Source organism: Rana temporaria, chromosome 5 (genome assembly GCF_905171775.1).
Source record: "Rana temporaria chromosome 5, aRanTem1.1, whole genome shotgun sequence".
Lineage (NCBI taxonomy): Eukaryota > Metazoa > Chordata > Amphibia > Anura > Ranidae > Rana > Rana temporaria.
The window spans coordinates 6,497,972-6,523,071 of record NC_053493.1 but is presented as its reverse complement, the minus strand read 5'-3'; the positions used below and the strand labels follow the sequence as shown (position 1 = coordinate 6,523,071).

Genomic DNA, 25,100 nt, shown 5'->3' with positions numbered 1-25,100 from the left:
GAAATTGTATCAGGGGTTCCTTGAGACCAGAAAGTTATTTCAAGGGTTTCACTGTGTTGAAAAGGTTGAGAAAGGCTGATCGAGATGTTTGATGAGATCCTCTTCATGGGTAAGACAACATTGCCCATGTTCAGAAGACAAATGCAACTCAACCTCCACAGGAAGTTGTTTAATGGGGAGTCGAATGAATACAACTTCTGAATAGCTGGGCGATCAATACAATGAGCCAGATTCAGCAAACACTTACGCTGGCGTATCTACAGATACGCAGCGTAAGTGAACAGATGTGCCGGCGTATCTATGCGCCTTAATCTCAAGACTAGATACGCCTGAATTCTGGCCTCATCCGACCGACGTAAGTCTCCTACGCCGTCGGATCTTGGGCGCATATTTATGCTGGCCGATAGGGGCGCTTCCATAGATTTACGCGTTGACTATGTAAATGAGCTACATATGCCGATTCACGAACGTACTTGCGCCCGTCGCAGTAAGCTACGCCGTTTACGCAAGTCGTACGTCCGGCGTACAGTTATCCCTCATAAAGCAGGGGTAAGTCATGTTAGGGTATGGACGTCGGAACTGCCGTCGGATTTTACATCGTTTACGTGAATGGGGCTGGGCGTAGGTTACGTCCATGTCATTCGCATCGAGCCATCGTATCCTAGGGAGTATATGCGACGCGATTCTGCGCATGCGCCGTTCGATCGGCCCTTCATTTACATGGGGGTCACAGTTAATTTAAATGTAGCACGCCCACTACCTGCCTACTTTGAATTAGGTGGGCTTACGTCCAACCAAATTAGGCTACGCCGGCGCAACGTACGGGGCGAGTGCTTTGTGAATACTGCTCTTGCCTCTCAGAGTTACGGCGGCGTAGCGCATATGAGATGCGTTACGCCGGAACAAAGATGCGCCGAGCTACCTGAATCTAGCTCAATGTGTTTTGTGGCGCTCAGGTTTGGAACACAAATACAATGCAGCCCCGTGTAAAATATTGTCAGTCTTAACATTTCATGAGTTGACTTCCATAAAAAAAAAAAAAACATGGAACATAAATGGAACACCTCTAAACCACTTCATGTGCAATAAAATCCACTTTCCTGTAAAAAAAAAAAATGTACACATTAGTAAAAGGATTTTGACTTCTTCCCCAGTCATATCTGAGGTTGATGGGACTTCCCACACTTAGATAAGGAATAAGTCTCCTCCTCTCATGTCCAATAATATCCAACTGGAAGGAAAAACCATTGTGAATACAACTCCTGGACTCAGGGCCGCTGATAGGGGGGGACCACCAGCCCTCCTGTAGGGGGCCCGGACAGCAGAAGGATCGGTGGAGCAGAGAACGAACAATGACATTGTCTCTCCCTCAGCAACTGAAAGACGGTTTCTCTCCCTCCCGCCGGCCTTCAGCTGCTGGGTGAGAGACACAGGTCTGGATTTAGGGAATGCTGGGATGGGTTGTTTTGCCCACCCAGATTTCAGTTCTACCCCCCCCCCCACTCCGGCTGGCCCTGGCTGAGCTCCTTCCCCCGCCCCTGCTCCCCCCTGCACTCACAGCCGGGACGAGGAGACGGCAGCTTGGAGGCTGGAGCGGTGAGAGAAGAGCTAGAAGAAGGCTCGCTGTGCTCTCCCTCCTTAAATCCCCATTAAATTTGCCAATGCCAACACAGATAGCCAGGAGAAGGCTCGCTTTGTTGTGCTCTGCCCTCCTGTCAGAAGAGCGCTGGTCTTTATATACAGTACAGGAGACCGGATCGCTCTTACTGTATATCGCATTGCACTGTACACACATTCCGCCCTCTATCCACATTTGCTGCTCCCGGGAGGTGAGCAGTCTTTGGAGGAGATGGGGGCGGAATGTGTGTGCAATGCGATATACAGTAAGAGCGATCCGGTCTCCTGTACTGTATATATAGACCAGCGCTCTTCTGACAGGAGGGGAGAGCACAACACAGCGAGCCTTCTCCTGGCTATCTGTGTTGGCATTGGCAAATGTAATGGGGATTTAATGAGGGGTATATGTGTGAGGAGGAAGAATGGGGGGGGGGCAAATATGTGTGAGGAGAATGGGGGGGGGGGGGGGGGGAAATATGTGCGAGAAGAATGGGGGGGGAAATATGCATGAGGAGAAGGAAGAATGGGGGGGGGGAATATGCGTGAGGAGGAAGAATGGGGGATATGTGTGAGGAGGAAGAATGGGGGATATGTGTGAGGATGAAGAATGGGGGATATGTGTGAGGATGAAGAATGGGGGGGAATATGCGTGAAGAGGAAGAAGGGGGGGAATATGCGTGAGGAGGAAGAATGGGGGAGAGATGTGTGAGGAGGAAGAATGGGGAGGGGAAATATGTGTGAGGAGGAAGAATGGGGGAGAGATGTGTGAGGAGGAAGAATGGGGGAGAATATGTGTGAGGAGGAAGAATGGGGGGAAATATGCGTGAGGAGGAAGAATGGGGGGAAATATGCGTGAGGAGGAAGAATGGGGGGATATGCGCGAGGAGGAAGAATGGGGGGATATGCGCGAGAAGGAAGAATGGGGGGGAAATATGCGTGAGGAGGAAGAATGGGGGGAAATATGCGTGAGGAGGAAGAATGGGGGGGGGGAAATATGCGTGAGGAGGAAGAATGGGGGGGTATATGCGTGAGGAGGAAGAATCGGGGGGGAATATGCGTGAGGAGGAAGAATGGGGGGGGAATATGCGTGAGGAGGAAGAATGGGGGGGAATATGCATGAGGAGGAAGAATGAACGGGAATATGCGTGAGGAGGAAGAATGAAGGGGAATATGCGTGAGGAGGAAGAATGGGGGATATGTGCAAGGAGGAAGAATGGGGGATATGTGTGAGGATGAAGAATGGGGAGGGGAAATATGTGTGAGGAGGAAGATTGGGGGGGAGATGTGTAAGGAGGAAGAATGGGGGGGAGATGTGTAAGGAGGAAGAATGGGGGGGGAGATGTGTAAGGAGGAAGAATGGGGGGGGAGATGTGTAAGGAGGAAGAATGGGGGGGGATATGTGTGAGGAGGGGGGATATGTGTGAGGAGGAAGAATGGGGAGGGGAAATATGTGTGAGGAGGAAGAATGGGGGGGATATGTGTGAGGAGGAAGAATGGGGGGGGATATGTGTGAGGAGGAAGAATGGGGGGGGAGATGTGTGAGGAGGAAGAATGGGGGGGAGATGTGTAAGGAGGAAGAATGGGGGGGGGGGTGTATGTGTAAGGAGGTCTTTTGGAAATCTTTGCACGGGGGTGGGGGCCCCGTCAGGTAGGCTATACTTTTCCCGCACTTGGACAAAGAATATTGAACTTCCATTAAAAATAAATAAAAAAAGGGGGGGGGAATTCCTGCACCTGGAACATAAATTAGACATCTCTGAACGTTTCATGTGCAATAAAATCAGCTTTACTGTAACAACGTCTTCCACGTTACCAACAGGATTTTGACTTTTTCCCTAGTTTGAACCATCACGTCTGAGCTGATGGGACTTCTGGAGAAAAATGTTCCCGCACTTCGATAAAGAATAAGTCTCCTCCCCCCACGTGAACTCTTTCATGCTCAATAAGATCCAACTTGCGGGAAAACTTCAGCCCACATTCAGAACAGGAATACAACGTGTGAACCGCTACGTGTTCTAGAAGATCCTGTCTGCACAGAAAGCATTGTCCACATTCAGTACAGGGATAGGGCTTCTCCCCCGTGTGAACCAGTTCATGTTTGGTGAGATCTGATTGGCGGGAAAAGCTTTTCTCACATTGGTTACACACATGCGACTTCTTCTCCCCCGTGTGGAGCCGCTCATGTCTAGTAAGGGACGATCTATGGGAAAAACATCTGCCGCACTCGGAGCAGGAAAAGGCCTTCTCTCCCGTGTGGACCACCTGATGTTTCGCCAGATCCGATTTCTGGATAAAATGTTTTCCACATCCCGGACATGAATGTGGCTTCACCACCGCGTGGACCGCCTCGTGCTTGAAAAGATCCGCTTGCTGAGAAAAACATCTCCCGCACACCGAGCACCAAAACAGCTTTTCCCTTACGTGGACCTCTTTGTGTACGAGGAGGTTGGCTTTGCGGGTAAACGTTTTCCTGCACATGGGACACGAATAGGACTTGTCTTCCCTGTGAACCTTCTCGTGTCGGATGAGGTTCCATTTGTGCGAAAAACATTTCACGCATTTGGAACACGAATGCGACTTCTGCCTCGTGTGAACCAGTTCGTGTTTGTCCAGATCTGGTTTGCGAGGGAAGCACTTCCCGCACTCGTCACAGGAATACGGCTTCTCCCCTGTGTGCAGCCTTTTGTGTCTGGTAAGGGAGGAATTGTGGGAAAAACACTTGCCGCACCTGGGGCAGGAATAGGGCTTCTCCCCCGTGTGAACCGTCTGGTGTTTCATAAGATCGGATTTCTGCGAGAAAGGCTTCCCGCATATCGGACACGGATAGGGCTTCATCCCTGAGTGGACCTTTTCGTGCCGGACCAGATCGGACTGCTGGGGGAAGACTTTCCCGCACAATGAACACGAATACGATTTCTGGATGTTGTGAGTTTTTTTGTGGATGACGAGAATCGATTTGCGGTTGAAGCTTTTCCCACACTTGGAGCAGGAATACAACTTCTCCACCCTGTGGATTCGGTCGTGTCGGAGAAGAAGTTCTGGTTTGCTGGAAAAACCTTTCTGATATTTGGAACTTGAGTTTGGTTTGTCCTTCACATAACTGGTCTGAAGAGAGACAATCTCCGCTCTGGCAGTAAACTGTCCACCAAGTTCAGAAGACCAGGGACCTTCACCCATCATGGGAGCTGGAGGACGGGTGGCATTGGGTCCATCATGATCAGGAAAATAAACCCGGAGTGGAGGAGGATCGGAAGAGGGAAGCTCAGAGTGAAGATCAGATGAGGGAAGCTCACAGTGAAGATCGGGTGAGGGAAGCTCACAGTGAAGACTCCGATGGAGATTTGGAGTGATGAGGATTCCCTCTGAAGAATGAGCCGGGAGGTCCTTAGCTTTTATTTCACCATCCGGGGAGAGAAGATAACCTTGTTCATCTTCTGCATCTGGGGGGTGGAATGCAAAAATGTAAATAAAACAGTTATTGTTATCAGCATTTAGAAAACCTGAAAGGCGAAAGTGTTTTTTGTAGCGCACGTACATTTGCTTTATGCAAATTCTGTCAAAATCAGATGCCTCTAGGAGATTCTCTCTCTGTTTTTTTTAATTCATAAGAATAGAGTGAAGGTCACAAAAATCCACCAGTATGGCCACTAGATGGAGCCGTTTGACAGGGCCGTCTTTAACGCAGGGCAAAAGGGGAAGCTGCCCAGGGCCCAGTCATTGTTGTGGGGCCCAAAAGCAGCTGCCCCTTGACCCCCCGCTGCCTATAAATGGATAAGTGGATTCGAGGGGGGGGGTGCAATAAAATGTTTGCTCAGGGTCCAATCAATATTAAAGATGGCCCTGGATGTTGATGATAGTAATTTCCTTTAATCATTAGCTTCATCTAGTGGTCATAATGTGGTATTTTATATGATTCACTATTCATATGAATGAAGAGTGTAACAGAATGGCCCGGGACACCCAGAGACTTTTGAAGGATGTGGGGTACTCCTGTGCCAGCGTCACTAATGACTCTTGGGTCTAGGATCATCCTGTGCCCCTTTTGGGCATATGGTGACTGGGAAATATTAAATTATAAATTACATGAGATGGGACATTACTGATAATTCATGTTGCAGGATATCTTGAGATATTACAAGTGGTTATTCTGACCCCACCAGGTCAGTGGAGTGTTTTCATTCAATGTGAGAACACATGCTTTTGAGGTGTTAACCACTTGAGACCCGCGCTATTGACAAAAGACGTCAACAGCGCGGTTCTCAGGTGCCAAGTGGACGTCTTTGGACGTCATTTGAAATGCATTACCCGCGCGCGCCACTGGGGGGCGCGCAGCGGGTAACCACTGTGCCGCCGCATCGCTGGGGACCCGATGCGTTTACCTGGCGGCCGCGATGTCCGCCGGGTACACGCGATCGTCGGGAACACAGCCGGTAACAGCAGGGACGTGGAGCTCTGTGTGTAAACACAGAGCTCCACGTGCTGTCAGAGGAGAGGAGACCAATCTGTGTCCCTTGTACATAGAGACACAGCATCGGTCACCTCCCCCAGTCACCCCCCTCCCCCCACACAGTTAGAACACACCCAGGCTACACATTTAACCCCTTCCTCACCCCCTAGTGTTAACCCCGTGCCAGTCACATTTATACAGTAATTAGTGAATTTTTATAGCACTGATGGCTGTATAAATGTGAATGGTCCCAAATTTGTGCCGAAAGTGTCCGATACGTCCGCCGCAATATTGCAGGTCTGACAAAAAAAAAAAAAAAAAAAAAAAAATCGCAAATCGCCGCCATTACTAGTAAAAAAAAAAAAAAAGAATGAAAAAAAATCATAATTCTGTTCCCCATTTTGTAGGCGCCATAACTTTTGCGCAAACCAGTCGCTTATTGCGTTTTTTTTTTTTTTTTTTAAATGGGAGATTTATTATAGCAACAAGTAAAAAAAATATATATTTTTTTTAAATTGTCGCTCTAGTTTTGTTTATAGCGCAAAAAATAAAAACCGCAGAGGTGATCAAATACCACCAAAATAAAGCTCTATTTGTGGGGAAAAAAGGACGTCAATTTTGTTTGGGAGCCACGTCGCACGACCGCGCAAATGTCAGTTAAAGCGACGCAGTGCCGGAAGCTGAAATTTCGCCTGGGAACGAAGGGGGTTTATGTGCCCAGTAAGCAAGTGGTTAATTGGGGCTGCTCATAGACATTCCATTGTGAGATGCCAATTCAGTCCATAAAGGTCAGATGTCTAGCTTTTAGGTGATAAGTCAGCCTGGCTCCTAAGACCTCTCATTATGTATGCTAATACTGTTTCATATGTGGAATGTGACTTGTCACCCTGTAGTAATTACCTCCTCTAATTGCGGAGACGGGACGTCTGGGGATGACCAATGATTAGCTCAACTGGATGTCATTGTCTAAGAGAAGGTGTATTGAAGCCCCCCATTGTGTGCTGTGTGGGTGGAGAGTTATTTGTCCCAGTGATTAACTTTAACATGCTGTACTGTATATAAGAAAGCTAAGATACCATTCAAAGTGTTCATACATTTTGAAACCAGAGAACAGAGCTCTGCGTGTCGTGTTCATTCTGGGAAATGGGATGGATCGTGTCTGCTAGAATGTGGAGTGTCAGATAAGCTGTCGTGGTTGATGGAATGGGAATATCGTAAACGGCGGTGACCGTTACAAAGAGCATCCGACCTGGAGACGTGTTAGAGTAATAGTCATGTGTCAGTTTTTTTTGGAGGGATCTACAAGACCCCAAATCCCTCCTTTGCACTTAAAAGCATTATAAAAACGCCAAGTTTGGCTGTCTTGTATACTGACATTTTTTTTTTTTTTAAATCTGGAGCCTTTAAGGCTTCAGTAAACCGGAAGTGATGTCATGACGTCGCTTCCGGGTTACTTGATCCGAGGCACCGATCAAAGCAGATTTGTTCGGGTCTCCGGCTCGCCGGTGGGACGGGAGACCCCAGATGAGCCTCTGCTTGTAATAAGAGCCGATAGCCACATTGGAGACCGTTGGCTCTAAAAAGGCCTAGTTAGACTTACCGGTGACGGTATTTCTAAGAGCCTTTCAGGACAACCTTGGAGAGAGCGCAGCTCCGCCTCTTCTGTAGGAAACACCCACAGGCTTTAAATCCCTCCTCTTCCACCATGGCTTCAGTTATTGTGTGGCCTCCGGCACTGGAAAACAAAGCACAGAGAACCACAACACCATGATAGATACATACTTTACTTTTTTATATACATTTAGGGAGGAAAATAGCGGTTGTCCTGAAAGGCTCTTAGAAATACCGTCACCGGTAAGTCTAACTAGGCCTTTCTCAAATCGCCTTTCAGGACAACCTTGGAGAGGATAACCAAGTAACTTACCCTAGGGTGGGACTACTGCCTGCAGTACCTTCCTGCCGAAGGCTTGATCTGCGGCCGACAGCAAGTCCAACCTGTAGTGCCGAATTAAAGTTGAAAAACTGGACCAAGTAGCAGCCTTACAGATCTGATCAGGCGTAGCACCGGCCCTTTCGGCCCAGGAAACTGCGGTTGACCTTGTAGAGTGAGCAGCGATCCCAGAAGGAGGAACTTCTCCTTTTGCTTGATAGGCTTCAGAAATTGCTTGTCTAAGCCACCTACCGAGCGTACTTTTAGAAGCTTTTTCCCCTTTTCGGGAACCGGAGAATACCACAAAAAGAGCGTTTGATTTCCTGAACTCCTTGGTGACGGAAAGGAACTGTAACAGACATCTCCTTACATCCAGTGTATGGAAAGCTTCTTCTCCTGCATTAGCCGAAACTGAGAAAAATGTTGGTAGAATTATTTCTTGCGACCGATGGAAAGTTGAGGCCACTTTTGGTAGGAATGCTGGATCCGTTTGAAGGACCACTCGGTCTGGCAAAACTCTAAGGAAGGGTTCCTTAATTGCTAGAGCTTGGAGCTCACTGATTCTCCTTGCTGATGTAATGGCAACTAAAAAAAATTGTTTTGAGAACTAAATTTTTTAACGATGCACTCTGTAAAGGTTCAAACGGAGCTCCCGTGAGACCTTGCAAAACAATAGATAAGTCCCAACAAGGGAAAACTTTGAGGGCTATCGGTCTATTTCGAGCCAGAGCCCTAAAAAATCTAGAAATTAAAGTTTCTTTGGATAAAGATCTTTCAAGATAAACTGAGAGAGCCGCTACCTGTGTTTTCAGGGTGCTGGCGGCTAGACCTTTCTCCATTCCTTCATGGAGAAATTCCAGAACTGAAATAGTACTTTTGATTTCGAAATTTTTGGAAGAACACCAAGAGTTAAATTTCTTCCATACTTTGAGGTAGATGGACCTAGTTACCTCTTTTCTACTTGATAGTAGAGTTTTAACTACTTTATCAGAAAGTCCTTTAGATTTTAGAAGGTCTTCTTCAGAAACCAAGCACTTAGATGTAGCCTGCTTGCTTCCGGATGGCACACAGAGCCCTGTGTCAATAGATCCTTCCTGTATGGTAATCTCCAGGGAGGTTTTGAGGCCAGGTTCAAAAGTGTTGCAAACCAAGGCCTTTTTGGCCAAAAAGGAGCGATCAGGAGCAAGTTGGTGTTTTCCTCTCTGAATTTCCTTAGGACCAGGGGAATTAGTGGAAAAGGGGGAAAGGCGTAACACAGCCGGTAATTCCATGGGTGTGCTAGGGCGTCTATCCCCACTGCCTGATCCATTCTGTGAATAGAAAAGAATTCCTGGACCTTCGTATTTTGCTGACTTGAAAACAGGTCCACTTGGGGATGTCCCCATTCCTCCGATATCATATCGAACACCTCCTGGTTCAGGCTCCATTCTGCTTCCACCACTCTTTTCCTGCTTAGCAGATCTGCTAGGAGATTTTGTGATCCCTTCAGATGGACTGCCGATAGGGAGGCCACATTTATTTCCGCCCATGACAGAAGTTGATTGGCTAAGTCCATGAGCCCTTTGCTCCTGGTTCCCCCTTGCTTTAACACATAGATCACTGCTGTCGTATTGTCTGACAGAATCTGTACATGATGTCCTTTGACCTCCTGTTGAAAAGCTATCAGACCCAAATGAATGGCTTTCAATTCTCGCCAATTTGACAATTTTTTTGCCTCTATTTTTGACCACGTGCCTTGAGCGGTTTGACCCTCCAGATGGGCTCCCCAACCCCAGGAGCTTGCATCGGTTGTTAGACGCTTGTCCAGGGGAAAAATCCATGGGAGACCTTTCGTTAGATTGGAAGGGTCCCTCCACCACCATAGTGCTCGTTTCACTTTCGCAGATAGTTTGAAACGTTTTTCGAACGGCACCTGGTGTGACCAGACCTGCAAGATGTTCTTCTGGAGTGGTCTGGAGTGCAGTCTTGCCCACTGGACTGCTGGAATTGTAGCTGTAAGAAGGCCCAGAACTGACATAACTGTTCTGACTGGTACTGAAAGGTTCGTCTGGATCTGACCCACTGCTGAAAAGATTTTGTCTATCTTTTCCTGAGGCAGGAACACTTTTTGCACTACTGAGTTTAGGGTGTAGCCTAGAAACCTCATCTCCCGAGAGGGATCTAGATGCGATTTTTCTAAATTCAAAATCCAACCTAGATTTTTGAGATGAGTCTGTGACGTTTGGAGGTTTGTCACAAGCTGATCCCTGGAATCTGCGAAAAATAATAGGTCGTCCAGGTATGGCACGACCGAGATCCCTCTCAGTTTTAGAGGCTCCAGGGCTTCCGCCATAATCTTTGTGAAAACTCTGGGGGAAGATGACAGGCCAAATGGTAGGGCCCTGAATTGGAGATGCCATACTGATGTTCCCAGATTGATGGCCAGGCGAAGGAATTTTTGGGAAGCTGGTGCTATTGGCACATGTAAATAGGCATCCCTTAGGTCCAGGGATGCCATGAAGCAGCCTGGAGACAACAGTTTTGTGATGGAGTAAATTGTGTCCATACGGAAGTGTTTGTACCGTATTGATCTGTTCAGGATCTTTAGATTCAGAATCAACCGGTATTTGCCTGAAGGTTTTTTTACAAGAAATATATGGGAATAAAACCCCCGACCCTCCTGCTGTTTCGGGACCTGGACAATGACTTCTTGTTGAATCAGATCCTGTAAAAGGTTCATCATGGCCGAAGCCTTTTCCTGGTCTCTTGGAAGGGCTGTAATGTAAAACCTGCTTGGCGGACACTCCGAGAATTCCAGTTTGTAACCTTGTGAAATGATGTTCTTTACGAAAGGGCTTGTGGATATTTGACTCCACTGAGGGAGAAAGGATGACAATCTTCCCCCTACTGGAGTAGTTTCGTCATTTGTCTTTAGGGGTTTGATCTGGAGGAGATCTGAAGAGAACCCCACCTCTTCCCCTACCCTTTTGAGGAATCCAACGTTTTTTGTTGACATCTTCTCTACTTTTGTAGGGTTGTTGAACAGCACGAAAATTCTTTTTAAACGTCTGTTTCTTCTTGGCTGGGAAAGCCTTCTTTTTATCGGCCGTTCTATCTAAGACTGTTTCCAGGTCTGGCCCAAAAAGAAAATCCCCTGAAAAAGGGATGCCACAAAGTTTAATCTTTGAGGCTGTATCCCCTGACCATGTTTTTAGCCAGACTGCACGCCTAGCTGAATTGACAAGTGCTGAGGATCTGGCTGCCATTTTAATTGATTCGGCTGATGCATCAGCCATGTACTTAATTGCATTAAGGATTAGAGGAAAGGAGTCTAAAAGGTCTTTCCTATGGGTGCCTGCTTCAATGTGGCCCTTCAGTTTCTCTACCCAGCATTCCAGGTTTCTTGCTACCACCATGGAAGCCATGGCTGGTTTAAGGCTGGCGGATGCGGAGTCCCAAGCTTTTTTAAGGAGAGCATCTGCTCTTTTGTCCATCGCATCTTTCAAGACCTCCATGTCTTCAAAGGCCAGATCTGTCCTTCTAGAAACCTGCGAAAAGGCAGCATCCACTCTGGGTTTCTTATTCCAAACCTCGGTTTCTTTATTTTCAAAGGGAAATCTTCTCTTAAGAGATTTAGGTAAGAAGGGACCTTTTTCCGGATCTTTCCATTCTTTCTTAACTGTGTCGGATAACACTTTATGAACAGGAAAGACTCTATGTTTGGAGTCATCCATACCCTGGTACATTTTATCATGGACTGATAGTTGTACTCTTTCCTCCTGAATATCAAGGGTAGTGTAGATTGCACCTAAAAGTTCATCCACATCCTCCAGGGATAATTTATATTTAGAGATTCTGCTTGTATCCTCTTCTTCCTCAGAGTCTATAAGTGAGGGAAGAGTACTTGTCCCTTCATCCCCAGAGTCCACCACTACTGGCCTGGAGGTGGAAGCTCGTGGGCTTGCTGGTGGTTGCTGGGGCTCAGTATGGACCGAACTCTGTACTAGCATAGATTTAACTGAACTAAGTGAGTCCGAAAGTTCCCTGACTGATGAAAATAATTCTTTAATTTGTTGAGAAGATTCCTCTTCAACTAGTTCTTTAATACATGATCTACACATGGCTTTCTGCCAAGAGTCTCTCAGAGGGTTTTTACAGGAAGGACATTTCCTTTGGCTTGGTGGATTTGCTGGTTTAGTTTTACTAGCAGTTTTCTCCTGAAACGAGAAATTAAACTGATTTAAATCAAAGCTCTATTAGCTAAGCAAGGGAAACCACCACCGTGCTAATACCACCACCAGAGTGAAAACATGTCCCCTTTAAGAAGAAAGATAAAACATAGCAACCACCAGAGTTTCTGCTAGATGGCCCAGCACAAGCTTCCATCAGAGCAGAGCAGGCTCCCATAGGGAGGAAACAACAAAACACAACAATAGTAAGCCCATAAGGATCAGAATAAAGGCACCATTGTACCCCTCTTACCTGGGCCTGACCGGTGCTGACGGCGCCTGCATCCGCCATCGCTGTAACTCTTTCCTCCATTGCAGAGAGACAGCTGTAGAGGAAAACGCTGGGTTTTTGAGTTTCCCGGGCTCCGCGTCAGGAGCCACAAGCGCCACGCCTCCACAGGAAACGCCGCGTCGCCGGCGTGACGTCACCCGCCAGACCGGGACCCGGAACCGACATGCAGGACATGTTTCTTTGAAAGAAACGGTACCTGCCCGACCACCGGGGCCAAAACCTGCGGACTCCGGGCACCAGACGCAGCATCCCCTATGGATCCCAAAGCTCCCGTGAGCAGGCGAGACCAGAGGACTCCGGAGCATCCCCCCTTAAAGGTACAGTGGGGGAGCTGGGATGGTTTAGTCGCAGCCTTACAAAAAGGAAAAACAATGAGGGAAAAGCCTGTCTCCAGCCTTGGAGAGAACGCAGCTCCCTGGCTCCAACCTGATGCTTCCACCATGGCGGAGGAAACACAATAACTGAAGCCATGGTGGAAGAGGAGGGATTTAAAGCCTGTGGGTGTTTCCTACAGAAGAGGCGGAGCTGCGCTCTCTCCAAGGTTGTCCTGAAAGGCGATTTGAGAAAAAGGTATCAGGGTGATGCCTGCAGCTGCAATCAGCACCCCGGTATAAACACTTGAAGCTGAAGGCTGCATATACCGTATGCATTATGTCGGCGTAAAGGGGTTAACATAACAAATTTATGAAAACTAAACTATTGAGTGGCCCCTTAAAGATTGAGACCACCCATACTTACTAAGTTGTCCGCCACTGCTGTGGATGGAATGCTTCTCTGCTGGAGACCAAAACTGCAAATATTATGTAAACAGTAATGAAGTCTTCTCTTACCCGGTGATGGGAGGGTCTGCTGGTCCTCAATAATGGTGTCCTTGTACAGATCCTTGTGTCCCTTCATATACTCCCACTCCTCCATGGAGAAATAGACGGCCACATCCTGACACCTGATAGGAACCTGACACACAAAATGAGACAGTCACCATTCAGACATGACTCTTCTGATCCCGGGTGATGCCCCAAAATTCCCAGAAACGCTCACCTCTCCCGTCAGATGCTCAAGGATCTTGTTGATGATCTCCAGAATCTTCTTGTCGTTCCTCCTCTCTGGTATCAGGCAGGGAGGTGGAGGATCCATGATGGTTCTTAGGTTCCGCCTCCATTCTCCTGACACACTGTATTGGCTGTTGAGTGTCACATGGTCACCAGATGTCTTCCTCACCATTGTGTATTCCTAGGTAATAAGATATACAGAATATAAAGTGTTTAGATAGAATTTCATGTCTCTATTCCATCACATATCCCAGCCACTGTGCCATCAATTGTCACCACTGTGCCATGCCATCAAACGCAGCCACTGTGCCATCAATTGTCACCACTGTGCCATGCCATCAAACGCAGCCACTGTGCCATCAATTGTCACCACTGTGCCATGCCATCAAACGCAGCCACTGTGCCATGCCATCAAACGCAGCCACTGTGCCATCAATTGTCACCACTGTGCCATGCCATCAAACGCAGCCACTGTGCCATCAATTGTCACCACTGTGCCCTGCCATCAAACGCAGCCACTGTGCCATCAATTGTCACCACTGTGCCATGCCATCAAACGCAGCCACTGTGCCATCAATTGTCACCACTGTGCCATGCCATCAAACGCAGCCACTGTGCCATGCCATCAAACGCAGCCACTGTGCCATCAATTGTCACCACTGTGCCATGCCATCAAACGCAGCCACTGTGCCATCAATTGTCACCACTGTGCCATGCCATCAAACGCAGCCACTGTGCCATGCCATCAAACGCAGCCACTGTGCCATCAATTGTCACCACTGTGCCATGCCATCAAACGCAGCCACTGTGCCATCAATTGTCACCACTGTGCCATGCCATCAAACGCAGCCACTGTGCCATCAATTGTCACCACTGTGCCATGCCATTAAACGCAGTCACTGTGCCATGCCATCAAACGCAGCCACTGTGCCATCAATTGTCACCACTGTGCCATACCAAACGCAGCCACTGTGCCATGCCAAACGCAGCCACTGTGCCATCAATTGTCACCACTGTGCCATGCCATCAAACGCAGCCACTGTGCCATCAATTGTTACCACTGTGCCATGCCATCAAACGCAGCCACTGTGCCATGCCATCAAACGCAGCCACTGTGCCATCAATTGTCACCACTGTGCCATGCCATCAAACGCAGCCACTGTGCCATCAATTGTCACCACTGTGCCCTGCCATCAAACGCAGCCACTGTGCCATCAATTGTCACCACTGTGCCATGCCATCAAACGCAGCCACTGTGCCATCAATTGTCACCACTGTGCCATGCCATCAAACGCAGCCACTGTGCCATGCCATCAAACGCAGCCACTGTGCCATGCCATCAAACGCAGTCACTGTGCCATGCCATCAAACGCAGCCACTGTGCCATGCCATCAAACGCAGCCACTGTGCCATCAATTGTCACCACTGTGCCATGCCATCAAACGCAGCCACTGTGCCATCAATTGTCACCACTGTGCCATGCCATTAAACGCAGTCACTGTGCCATGCCATCAAACGCAGCCACTGTGCCATCAATTGTCACCACTGTGCCATACCAAACGCAGCCACTGTGCCATGCCAAACGCAGCCACTGTGCCATCAATTGTCACCACTGTGCCATGCCATCAAACGCAGCCACTGTGCCATCAATTGTCACCACTGTGCCATGCCATCAAACGCAGCCACTGTGCCATCAATTGTCACCACTGTGCCATGCCATCAAACGCAGCCACTGTGCCATCAATTGATGCCACTTTGCCCTTTAATTGTCGCCACTGTGCCCATTGTCGCCGATGTGCCCTGTAAAATGCCCCTCCCCCGCCCGGCACTTACCTTTCTGGGGGTCAGCCATCCTCCTTCCACGTCCCTCGATGTCTTCTCCCGCCCTCGATGACGCTTCAGCCAATCAGGTTACCGGTAACCTGATTGGCTGAGACGCCCGTCAGTCTTATCCAAGGAACGCAGCCCCCGTATGTCCTTTAGATAAGCATTCGGAAGCCGACTACAGCCTGAGGGCTGTACTCGGAAAGCCTATCAGAGCCGCTGGCTCTGATGGGCACTTCCACACAGCCAACCAGCTGCTGTTATTCAAGTGGCCGGCGCTCAACATTCGGCCATCTGAATAGTCGGCGGCAGCGGTGAAAAAACAGATTCATGCAACGCATGAATCTATGTATTTCAGTGGCGGTGCGAGAGGGGGCGGCGCTCCGGTGCCCTCTATGGAGGCACCGCCACTGCCAATATTATAGAGCCATTTATTCCAAACTGTTTCAGGTTTATTGGCCATCATCAGCGTAGTCTATGGAAACCATGATTTCTATGGAGTAAGGTAGCTGAGCTTGCCCTCATTTTATTTTGCTAGAGTTGCAGAGGAGGTCGGTAGAAGCTACTGCTGGACCTTGTAAGAAGGACTCATCACCTGTCGATCAAGGCTCATTGACTAATCGAAGGCTAAGCTCACACTTGCAGATGGGGGTGAATATAGAAGCTCAGCCACGTCTTCCTGCACTTCAATGTCCCCCATAAGCTGCAAAGCTAAGTGGAAAGGGCTGTATACTTCCCATGGCCACGAATCCTCCTCACCTCTCCCGTCATCAGGTAGATGAACTCCATAGTGAGGCTCAATATCCTCTCCACCATCTTCTTCCTCCCCTCCTCCACAATCTTCTTCCTCCCCTCCTCCATCCTCTGGGGACAGGACAAGACGGGGCAATAGAACCGCGACTTGTACAGAGGTGCCGGATATTCCGGGTGAGAAGATTTGTCCTACAAAAAGAATTCAGTAGAGTTAGAGAAGTCATCCCCCCAGTCCTACACCCCCAAATCTCTGGGGTTATCACTGGTTCTCTAGTGCAGGCTTCACATCCCATGAATTACAGACCCAAGCGGACAGGAGACCTTGTTGGGGTCACAATGGACATGGTGGTGGAGTCCAGTTCATGATGGTTGGAAAAAAAAAAATCCTCCACTACATATCCTTTGCAACCCCAGAAATTTCTCTCACGGCCCCATAATGCACGGACAACCCATTGGTCACGGGCCCCAAAATGCACGGATAACCCACTGGTCACGGCCCCATAATGCAAGGACACCCCATTGGTCACGGCCCCATAATGCAAGGACACCCCATTGGTCAAGGCCCCATAATGCAAGGACACCCCATTGGTCAAGGCCCCATAATGCATAGACAACCCACTGGTCACGGCTCCATAATGCATGGACACGGCTCCATAATGCAAGGACACCCCATTGGTCACGGCCCCATAATTCATGGACAACCCACTGGTCATGGCCCCATAATGCATGGACACCCCATTGGTCACGGACCCATAATACATGGACACCCCATTGGTCACGGACCCATAATACATGGACACCCCATTGGTCACGGACCCATAATGAATGGACACCCCATTGGTCACGGACCCATAATGCATGGACACCCCATTGGTCACGGCCCCATAATGCATGGACAACCCATTGGTCACGGCCCCATAATGCATGGACACCCCATTGGTCACGGCCCCATAATGCAAGGACAACCCATTGGTCACGGCCCCATAATGCAAGGACACCCCATTGGTCACGGCCCCATAATGCATGGACAACCCATTGGTCACGGCCCCATAATGCAAGGACAACCCATTGGTCACGGCCCCATAATGCAAGGACTCCCCATTGGTCAAGGCCCCATAATGCATAGACAACCCATTGGTCACGGCTCCATAATGCATGGACAACCCATTGGTCACGGCCCCATAATTCACGGACACCCCATTGGTCACGGCCCCATAATGCATGGACAACCCATTGGTCACGGCCCCATAATGCAAGGACAACCCATTGGTCACGGCCCCATAATGCAAGGACTCCCCATTGGTCAAGGCCCCATAATGCATAGACAACCCATTGGTCACGGCCCCATAATGCATGGACAACCCATTGGTCACGGCCCCATAATTCACGGACACCCCATTGGTCACGGCCCCATAATTCACGGACACCCCATTGGTCACGGCCCCATAATGCAAGGACACCCCATTGGTCACGGCCCCATAATGCATGGACACCCCATTGGTCACGGCCCCATAATGCGAGGACACCCCATTGGTCACGGCCCCATAATGCAAGGACAACCCATTGGTCACGGCCCCATAATGCAAGGACACCCAATTGGTCACGGCCCCATAATGCATGGACACCCCATTAGTCACGGCCCCATAATTCATGGACACCCCATTGGTCACGGCCCCATAATGCATGGACACCCCATTGGTCACGGCCCCATAATGCATGGACACCCCATTGGTCACGGCCCCATAAGGCAAGGACTCCCCATTGGTCAAGGCCCCATAATGCATAGACAACCCATTGGTCACGGCTCCATAATGCATGGACACGGCCCCATTCCTGCTGCTATAATTTATTATATAAATAGGTAGAAGTGGGGAAAACTCCATCACCATAGCATGTGTGGCTCTACTTGTCTGAGCATGACTAAGAGGAAGTCCACCTCACGAATACATAATACTATATACAGTATGTCACAAAAGTAAGTACACCCCTGACATTCCTGTAAATCTTTTTTTGTATCTTTATATGTGACAACACTGAAGAAATGACACTTTGTATCTACAATGTTGTGTAGTGAGTGTACAGCTTGTATAACGGTGTAAATTTGCTGTCCCCTCAAAATAACTCAACACACAGCCATTAATGTCTAAACCGCTGGCAACAAAAGTGAGTACACCCCTAAGTGAAAATGTCCAAATTGGGCCTTAACCCTCTTGGGCATGGAGGTCACCAGAGCTTCACAGGTTGCCACTGGAGTCCTCTTCCCCTCCTCCATGATGACATCACAGGGCTGGTGGATGTTGGAGACCTTGCGCTCCTCCACCTTCCCCCCACAGATGATCAATAGGGTTTAGGTCTGGAGACATGCTTGGCCAGTCCATCACCTTTACCCTCAGCTTCTTTAGCAAGGCAGTGGTGGTTTTGGAGGTGTGTTTGGGGTCGTTATGTTGGAATACTACCCTGCGGTTCAGTCTCTGAAGGGAGGGGATCATGCTCTGCTTCAGTATGTCACAGTACATGTTGGCATTCATGGTTCCCCTCAATGATCTGTAGCTCCCCAGTGCCGGCAGCACTCATGCAGCCCCGGACCATGACCCTCCCCCCACCATGCCTGACTGTAGGCAAGACACACTTGTCTTTGTCCTCCTCACCTGGCCCCTCCCACACACGCCTGACACCATCTGACACCAAATACCTTTATTTTGTCTCATCAGACCGCAGGACCCGGTTCCAGTAATCCATGTCCTTAGTATGCTTGTCTTCAGCAAACTGTTTGCGGCTCTTTCTTGTGCATCATCTTTAGAAGAGGCTTCCTTCTGGGACGACCAATTTGATGCAGTGTGCGTCGTATGGTCTGAGCACTGACAGGCTGACCCCTCCCCCACCCCTTCACCCTCTGCAGCAATGCTGGCAGCACTCATACGTCTATTTCCCAAAGACAACCTCTGGATATGACGCCGAGCACGTGACCTCAACTTCTTTGGCCGGCCATGGCGAGGCGGGGGAGGGGAACCCGTCCTGTTATACCGCTGGATGGTCTCGGCCCCCGTGCTGCAGATCAGTTTCAGGGTCTTGGCGATCTTCTTATATCCTCGGCCATCTTTATGTAGAGACACAATTCTTTATATCAGATCCTCAGAGAGTTCTTTGCCATGAGGGGCCATGTTGTCCTTCCAGTGACCAGTATGAGAGAGTGAGAGCGATAACACCAAATTTATCACACCTGCTCCCCATTCACACCTGAGACCTTGTAACACTAACGAGTCACATGACACCGGGGGAGGGGGAAATGGCTTAATTGGGCCCAATTTGGACATTTTCACTTAGGGGGCGTACTCACTTTTGTTGCCAGTGGTTTAGACATTTAATGGCTGTGTGTTGAGTTATTTTGAGGGGACGGCAAATTTACACTGTTACACAAGCTGTACACTCACTACACAACATTGTAGATACAAATAGGTAGATTCACAAAGAGTTAGGCCGGCTTATCTCCAGATAGGCGGAGTAGGTGTAGATATGCTCCGGCGCGCTTTTGCACCTTACCCACAGAACGGTCCGGCGGAAGGAGAGCGGAGACATGAAGATCTGGACCTCCGAGCACGTGTTCAAACCATTCATATCATTGCTGGATTAACCCCCTTTGGAGATACCCTTATGGGAATGCTGTTTATGACCTTATCTAACAGAGGGTCATATTGGTGAGGTGAGCGGCCATTACTACCATTGGTGGAGGTGTTTCTACTTATTACCACGCTACAGCACCTGCATGATTTTTACTCATCACCAGTCACTTTAGAAAAGATTCTATTTTGGACTTTCTATTATTGGACTTTAAGCGCTGCACTACCTATTTTACACAGAACAAGATAAGCCTGAAATTAGGCTTTTTCCGACCAACGTAACTTTGCTAAGCCGGGTGCATATTTAGGCACGACGCATTTTCCGCTTGCATTAATTTCCTATTTAAATATGCAAATTAGGGAGATACGCCGATTCATGAATGAAAGTGCACCAGACTTAGGCTAAGCCCGGTGCAATCAAGTGTTACATCAGGCCTAAAGTTATTCCACCAAAAAGGTGGACTAACTTTGCACCAGGACACAGGTCAGCTGGAGAGCAGCTCCAGCAGCAGCGTTACGGACGAGCTGAGCACCCACACTTGCAGGACAACACATCTGTGTGCCAACATGCCAGGGGCAGGCGTGCTCCTAGCACTACTAATGGGTCCACGGACTCGTAGGAGGGCACGGGAGCGGATCAACCGAACGCGCGTGAACGTCTTTGCCATGGGGGAAGCAGAGGTGTATCGCATCTACAGATTCAGCCGTGAAGCCATCCTGGATTTAACCAGAACCCTGCAGGATGACATCACCAGCCCAACACACCGCTCACATGCAATGCAGCCACTGGTCAAGGTATTAGCAACACTGCATTTCCTGGCCAGTGGATCTTTTCAGCGAACCAGTGGAAATTTGGCTGGGATGTCACAATCCACCATGAGCAGATGCGTGCACCAGGTTGTCCCCGCAATCCTCAGACGCATGTCCCACCACTTCATCAGACCCACCCAGCAGCATCTGCAGCAGTGGAGGATTTCTATAGAATTGCCAGATTCCCACGCACCGTGGGGGCCATTGATTGCACACATGTGGCACTACGGCCCCCCCGTGACACAGAGCACATGTACCGCAATAGGAAGCATTGGCATTCCATCAACGTACAGGTGATAGCCGATGCCCAATGCCTCATATGGCACGTCCGTGCCAAACACCCAAGATCCAGCAATGACAGCTACATATACCGTCAAAGTGACATCCCAACAGATTTTGAACAGAACGTGTATGGGGACAGCTGGCTGGTTGGTGAGTGACATGGGTGTCAGGTATGACTGTCCCCCCCCCATGATGCAGACATCACGAGGGGCACATGCATGACTAACCTCCTCCTGTCTTTTCCCTTCCAGGTGACGTGGCATATGCACTTGGACCCCATCTCATGACTCCATTCCGGAACCCCCAAACCCCAGGAGAGGAAAGATACAATGAAGCTCACATACGTACCCGTGCAGTGGTGGAACGCACATTTGGCCTCCTGAAGTCCCGTTTCCGATGCCTGGATAAGTCCGGGGGGACCCTGTTGTATGGCCCAAACTTTGTGTGCCAGATCATCGGTGCATGTTGCATTTTGCACAACTACGCCGTGAGAAGGGCCTGGAGATTGACATACTTGATGACCTGACCCCCCAACCAGACAATCCCCCCCTAACCGAGGGTACCCCGTCTGCTGTGGGAGCCGCAATCAGAAGACGCCTCACAGAAGACATATTTACACGTTAAAAACACACATTAAACATGGCACAAGTAGAATGCAGGCATGCACACCACTGTGGTCCCTAGCACAAACACTTCTCATCCTCATCTAATTGGATTAGACCAAAGGACACCGGACGGGACTTGGGAGCAGCAACGCCACGCCAAGGCTCCAATTATGTCACTGTACATTCATACCCCTTTCACACGGCAGAGGGTGACACCCCTTTGCCAGCAGGAGTGACACCCCCCCCCATTCACACACCAGTCACACTGAAGCAGCACTCAAATCCAGCTCATGACCTGAGCAAAAAAAAAACATAATCCAGCTCATGACCTGAGGGTGGTGGATCAGCAGAAGGCTCATCAGCAGGTGGACCACTCCTGCTAGGTGACGGCTGCCTGGGCGGAGCCTGGGGTGGGTGGGAGATCAGGAGGTGGCCCACTCCTGCCAGGTGACGGCTGCCTGGCCTCCAAGGCAGGGGCAATCCTGGGGAGGACCAGGTTAGTTTGGGCCTGCATCCTGAGCTGGCGGGTGAGGTTGGCCCTCTCACTCCGCTGCCTCCGTCTCCCCTCCTCCTGCACCGCGGTGGTGTTGGCCTTAACAGCCTCACAAAGGCAATCCACCTTGGTGGCCAGGTCGACCATACAGGTGGCCACTGCAGAGCTGTTGCAGCTCAAATCCTGCACAGCCTCCCTCAGATGGCCAGCATCCTGTGCGATTTTCTTCATATTCCCAGCTAGATCCCCCATATGCTGGGTCTGGAGGGTTTGGTCCTGGGCAATCTGCTCCTGCACGTCGCCCACTACACCCCTGGTCTTCTTGGTCGCCTTCCTGTGGCCAGAAGAGGCAACAGAGCGGGTGTAGGGGAGCCCCTGGTGGTGGTGGCCCTGCTGGTGGGTGAGGGAGAGGGGCTTCTTATAATGGGGGTGGAGCTGGTAGAGGGCCCAACCATCACAATGCACTCATCTATAATGTGCCCGATCTGGCCAAGGTCCACCCAGTCGTCCAAGACCACCTCAATAGACCTGGTGTGGACTGTCCCCTCCTCCACAACATCTTGGGGGGCTTCATGTGGCTCCTCAGAAGAGGTGGTGGGACGGCCAACAAGCCCAGATGGGCCCGCCCCTTCCTGCACATCTGTGGATGACATAAAGCAGTCACACTTGTCACATGTTCCCTTCCCCCACCCACAAATGTTACACACCAGATAGGAAATATAAAACACACTTACCTGTCCTCAAGACATCTTCCCGGGAATCAAACCCCTCAATCCCTTCAACCTGCTCCCTGTGCAGACACCGGGCGATCCTCTCCTCCTCCGGGGTCAGCACGACATCGCAGGGTGGGCCACCCCCAGTGCCAATCCGGTGCTTTCTGATTTTGGCCACCTTCTCCTGAAGCCGCAGATCGTGAATATTTTTTAATATATGATGGCCAAGGCGGGGGACATTGCCAAGGGCATTGACCCTGGTGGCAATAGTATCATAAATCTCCTGCCTCCTGGCACGCGTCGTATTGCGGCTGGAAGGGCCATGGAGGGACTCGTAGAACTCCTCCATCCCATCAATAATAATGGCCCTCTCCTGGGGTGTAAAGTTTTTTTTCCTGTGGGTGACAGGAGCTGACACGGGAGCTGCCACTGGAGCAGACATAGTCATTCAGAAACTGAACGCAAGGGGCAAAATTACCAAGCTCGGGGGGGGGGGGGGGGGGGTGGAAAGCAGGATGTAATTTTGCAAAGACCAGATGCATGTCTGGCCGTACTTGTACACTCGAGCCTAGCCATTAGGCCGGCCTACAACAGGAAGTCCGGATAAAACATCACTGAGCATGCTCCGTTGAAGTTAGGCCGGGCGTAAGCCACTGCACCACGCTCAGACAATCATTTACATAAGTTGACACCCACTTCCACTTGCACCGACTTAAGCCTCCGGGCCAGATTCATCAAGAGATACGACGGCGGATCTCCTGATCCGCCGTCGGATCTGTGAGATCCCACGGTCGGAGCTATGCGACTGATTCATAAGAATCAGTTCCGCATAGATCTCCCTTAGATCCGACTGGTGTAAGTGACTTACACCAGTCGAATCTTAGGCTGTAATCTCCCGCCGGCCGCTAGGTGTCGTCGCTTTTTTTTAAACCTCGCATATGCAAATGAGGAGAACCGCCGATTCACGTCCGTACGCCCGCACCCGTCGCTCTTTTTCAACGTCGTTTGCGTTCGGCTTTTTCCGGCGGAGAGCTACCCCTGCTAATATGAGGGGTAGCTAATGTTAAGTATGGCCGACGTTCCCGCGCCGAGTTTTAAATTTGTTACGTCGTTTACGTAAGTACGTCGGGAATACGGATGGCCGTAAGTAACCTAGCCGCCGAAAAACAATGATGTCCTAGCGACGTCATTTGGAGCATGCGCACTGGGCTTTTTCGCCGGCGGCGCATGCGCAGTTAAATCGGCGCGGGAACTCCCCCCGGCGGAATTTGCATTCCGCCGGGGGGAGTTAGGATCCGACGGTGCAGTTTGCGAGGTAAGTGCTTTATGAATCATGCACTAGCCTCGCTAAATTGCACCGGCGGATCGTAAAACAGGTAGATCTGGCGGATCTAAAGATCCGCTGAGCTACATGAATCTGGCCCTCCAACTTTAGGTTTGGCCGGCGCACATTGGAGTGCAAAAGCTTGGTGAATCATCAACTTTGCTCTACAGATTAGGCCGGTGTAGCCTAAACAGGCTAGGCTAAGCCAACCTAAAGTTAATCCAATCTACGTGAATCTACCTAAAAGTGTAATTTCTTCTGTGTTGTCACATGAAAAGATACAAGAAAAGATTTACACAAATGTGAGGGGTGTACTTACTTTTTCTGAGATACTGTATACATATATATATACACGGGGAGGTAGGAGAGACTCCACCACTGTAACACATCATTACATCATGCACAGCTCCGCAGAATAAGAACAGATACCGAGAATTACACCCGGCATACAGGAGAAGAGAAGCAGTACTGTGCAGAGCCCATACATACAGATTGGTGTCCGGTGACCCCGGCTCGGTGGGATGGATGGACGGGCTCACCCGGTGGTCAGTGAGGTGTCAGTATAGTGCAGATCTCCATCCAGGAATAACATTGTATAACAAGGGGGAATGGCTGCGGAGTGGAGCTCCAGGTTTGACAGGAAGCATGTGGCCTCCACTCCACTTTTTTCTTTTTATTAAACTTTATTGTAGCAAACAATAAATGTCTGTAGCTGGAGCTCCACTCTCCACGGGAAACATGTGTCCTCCACTCCACCTTTTTTCTTCTTCTTTTGTTTATTGAACTTTAATGTAACAAACATTCAATAGACATTAGAACGGAGGACACATCTGCATTTCTTGATGGTTGGTATCTGTCTGCAGACTGGAGCTCCGCCCTCCACAGGAATCATGTGACCTCTGTTCCATCAGATTAGGCGACCCGTCAAATCTAATAACGGAAGGCGACGGCCATCTTGGTACACCCCACACTCAGCCGCAGTAAGCCTACAGTCTGAAGTCGCCAAGCGGACATCTTGTTACACCCACCAGAGTCTTGCATTTCACACTTATTTTTTCCAGATTATATAGTGAAATACAGGATTTAGAAGTCGGCCTGACTGCTTTGATGTTGAATTTTATAAGCAGCGGTGAGCC

The 25,100-nt window shown here is 49.5% G+C and overlaps 1 protein-coding gene across 2 annotated transcripts; it reads right to left on the bottom strand.

Annotated features, from left to right (window-relative positions):
* Positions 1-3,380: 3,380 nt before the first annotated feature.
* On the bottom strand, positions 3,381-24,619 carry LOC120939768 (zinc finger protein 883-like). Of its 2 annotated transcripts, XM_040352105.1 has the most exons (5): positions 24,454-24,619; positions 16,127-16,309; positions 13,533-13,724; positions 13,325-13,448; positions 3,381-5,057 (listed from the first exon to the last, which is right to left on the bottom strand). In XM_040352105.1, exons 2-5 carry the CDS (start codon positions 16,226-16,228, stop codon positions 3,466-3,468), a joined length of 2,010 nt encoding a protein of 669 aa, XP_040208039.1. In that variant the 5' UTR covers positions 16,229-16,309; positions 24,454-24,619; the 3' UTR covers positions 3,381-3,465. The 2 variants fall into 2 exon arrangements, with proteins under 2 accessions (XP_040208039.1, XP_040208040.1); XM_040352106.1 differs by lacking the exon at positions 16,127-16,309.
* Between the last annotated feature and the right edge of the window lie 481 nt (positions 24,620-25,100).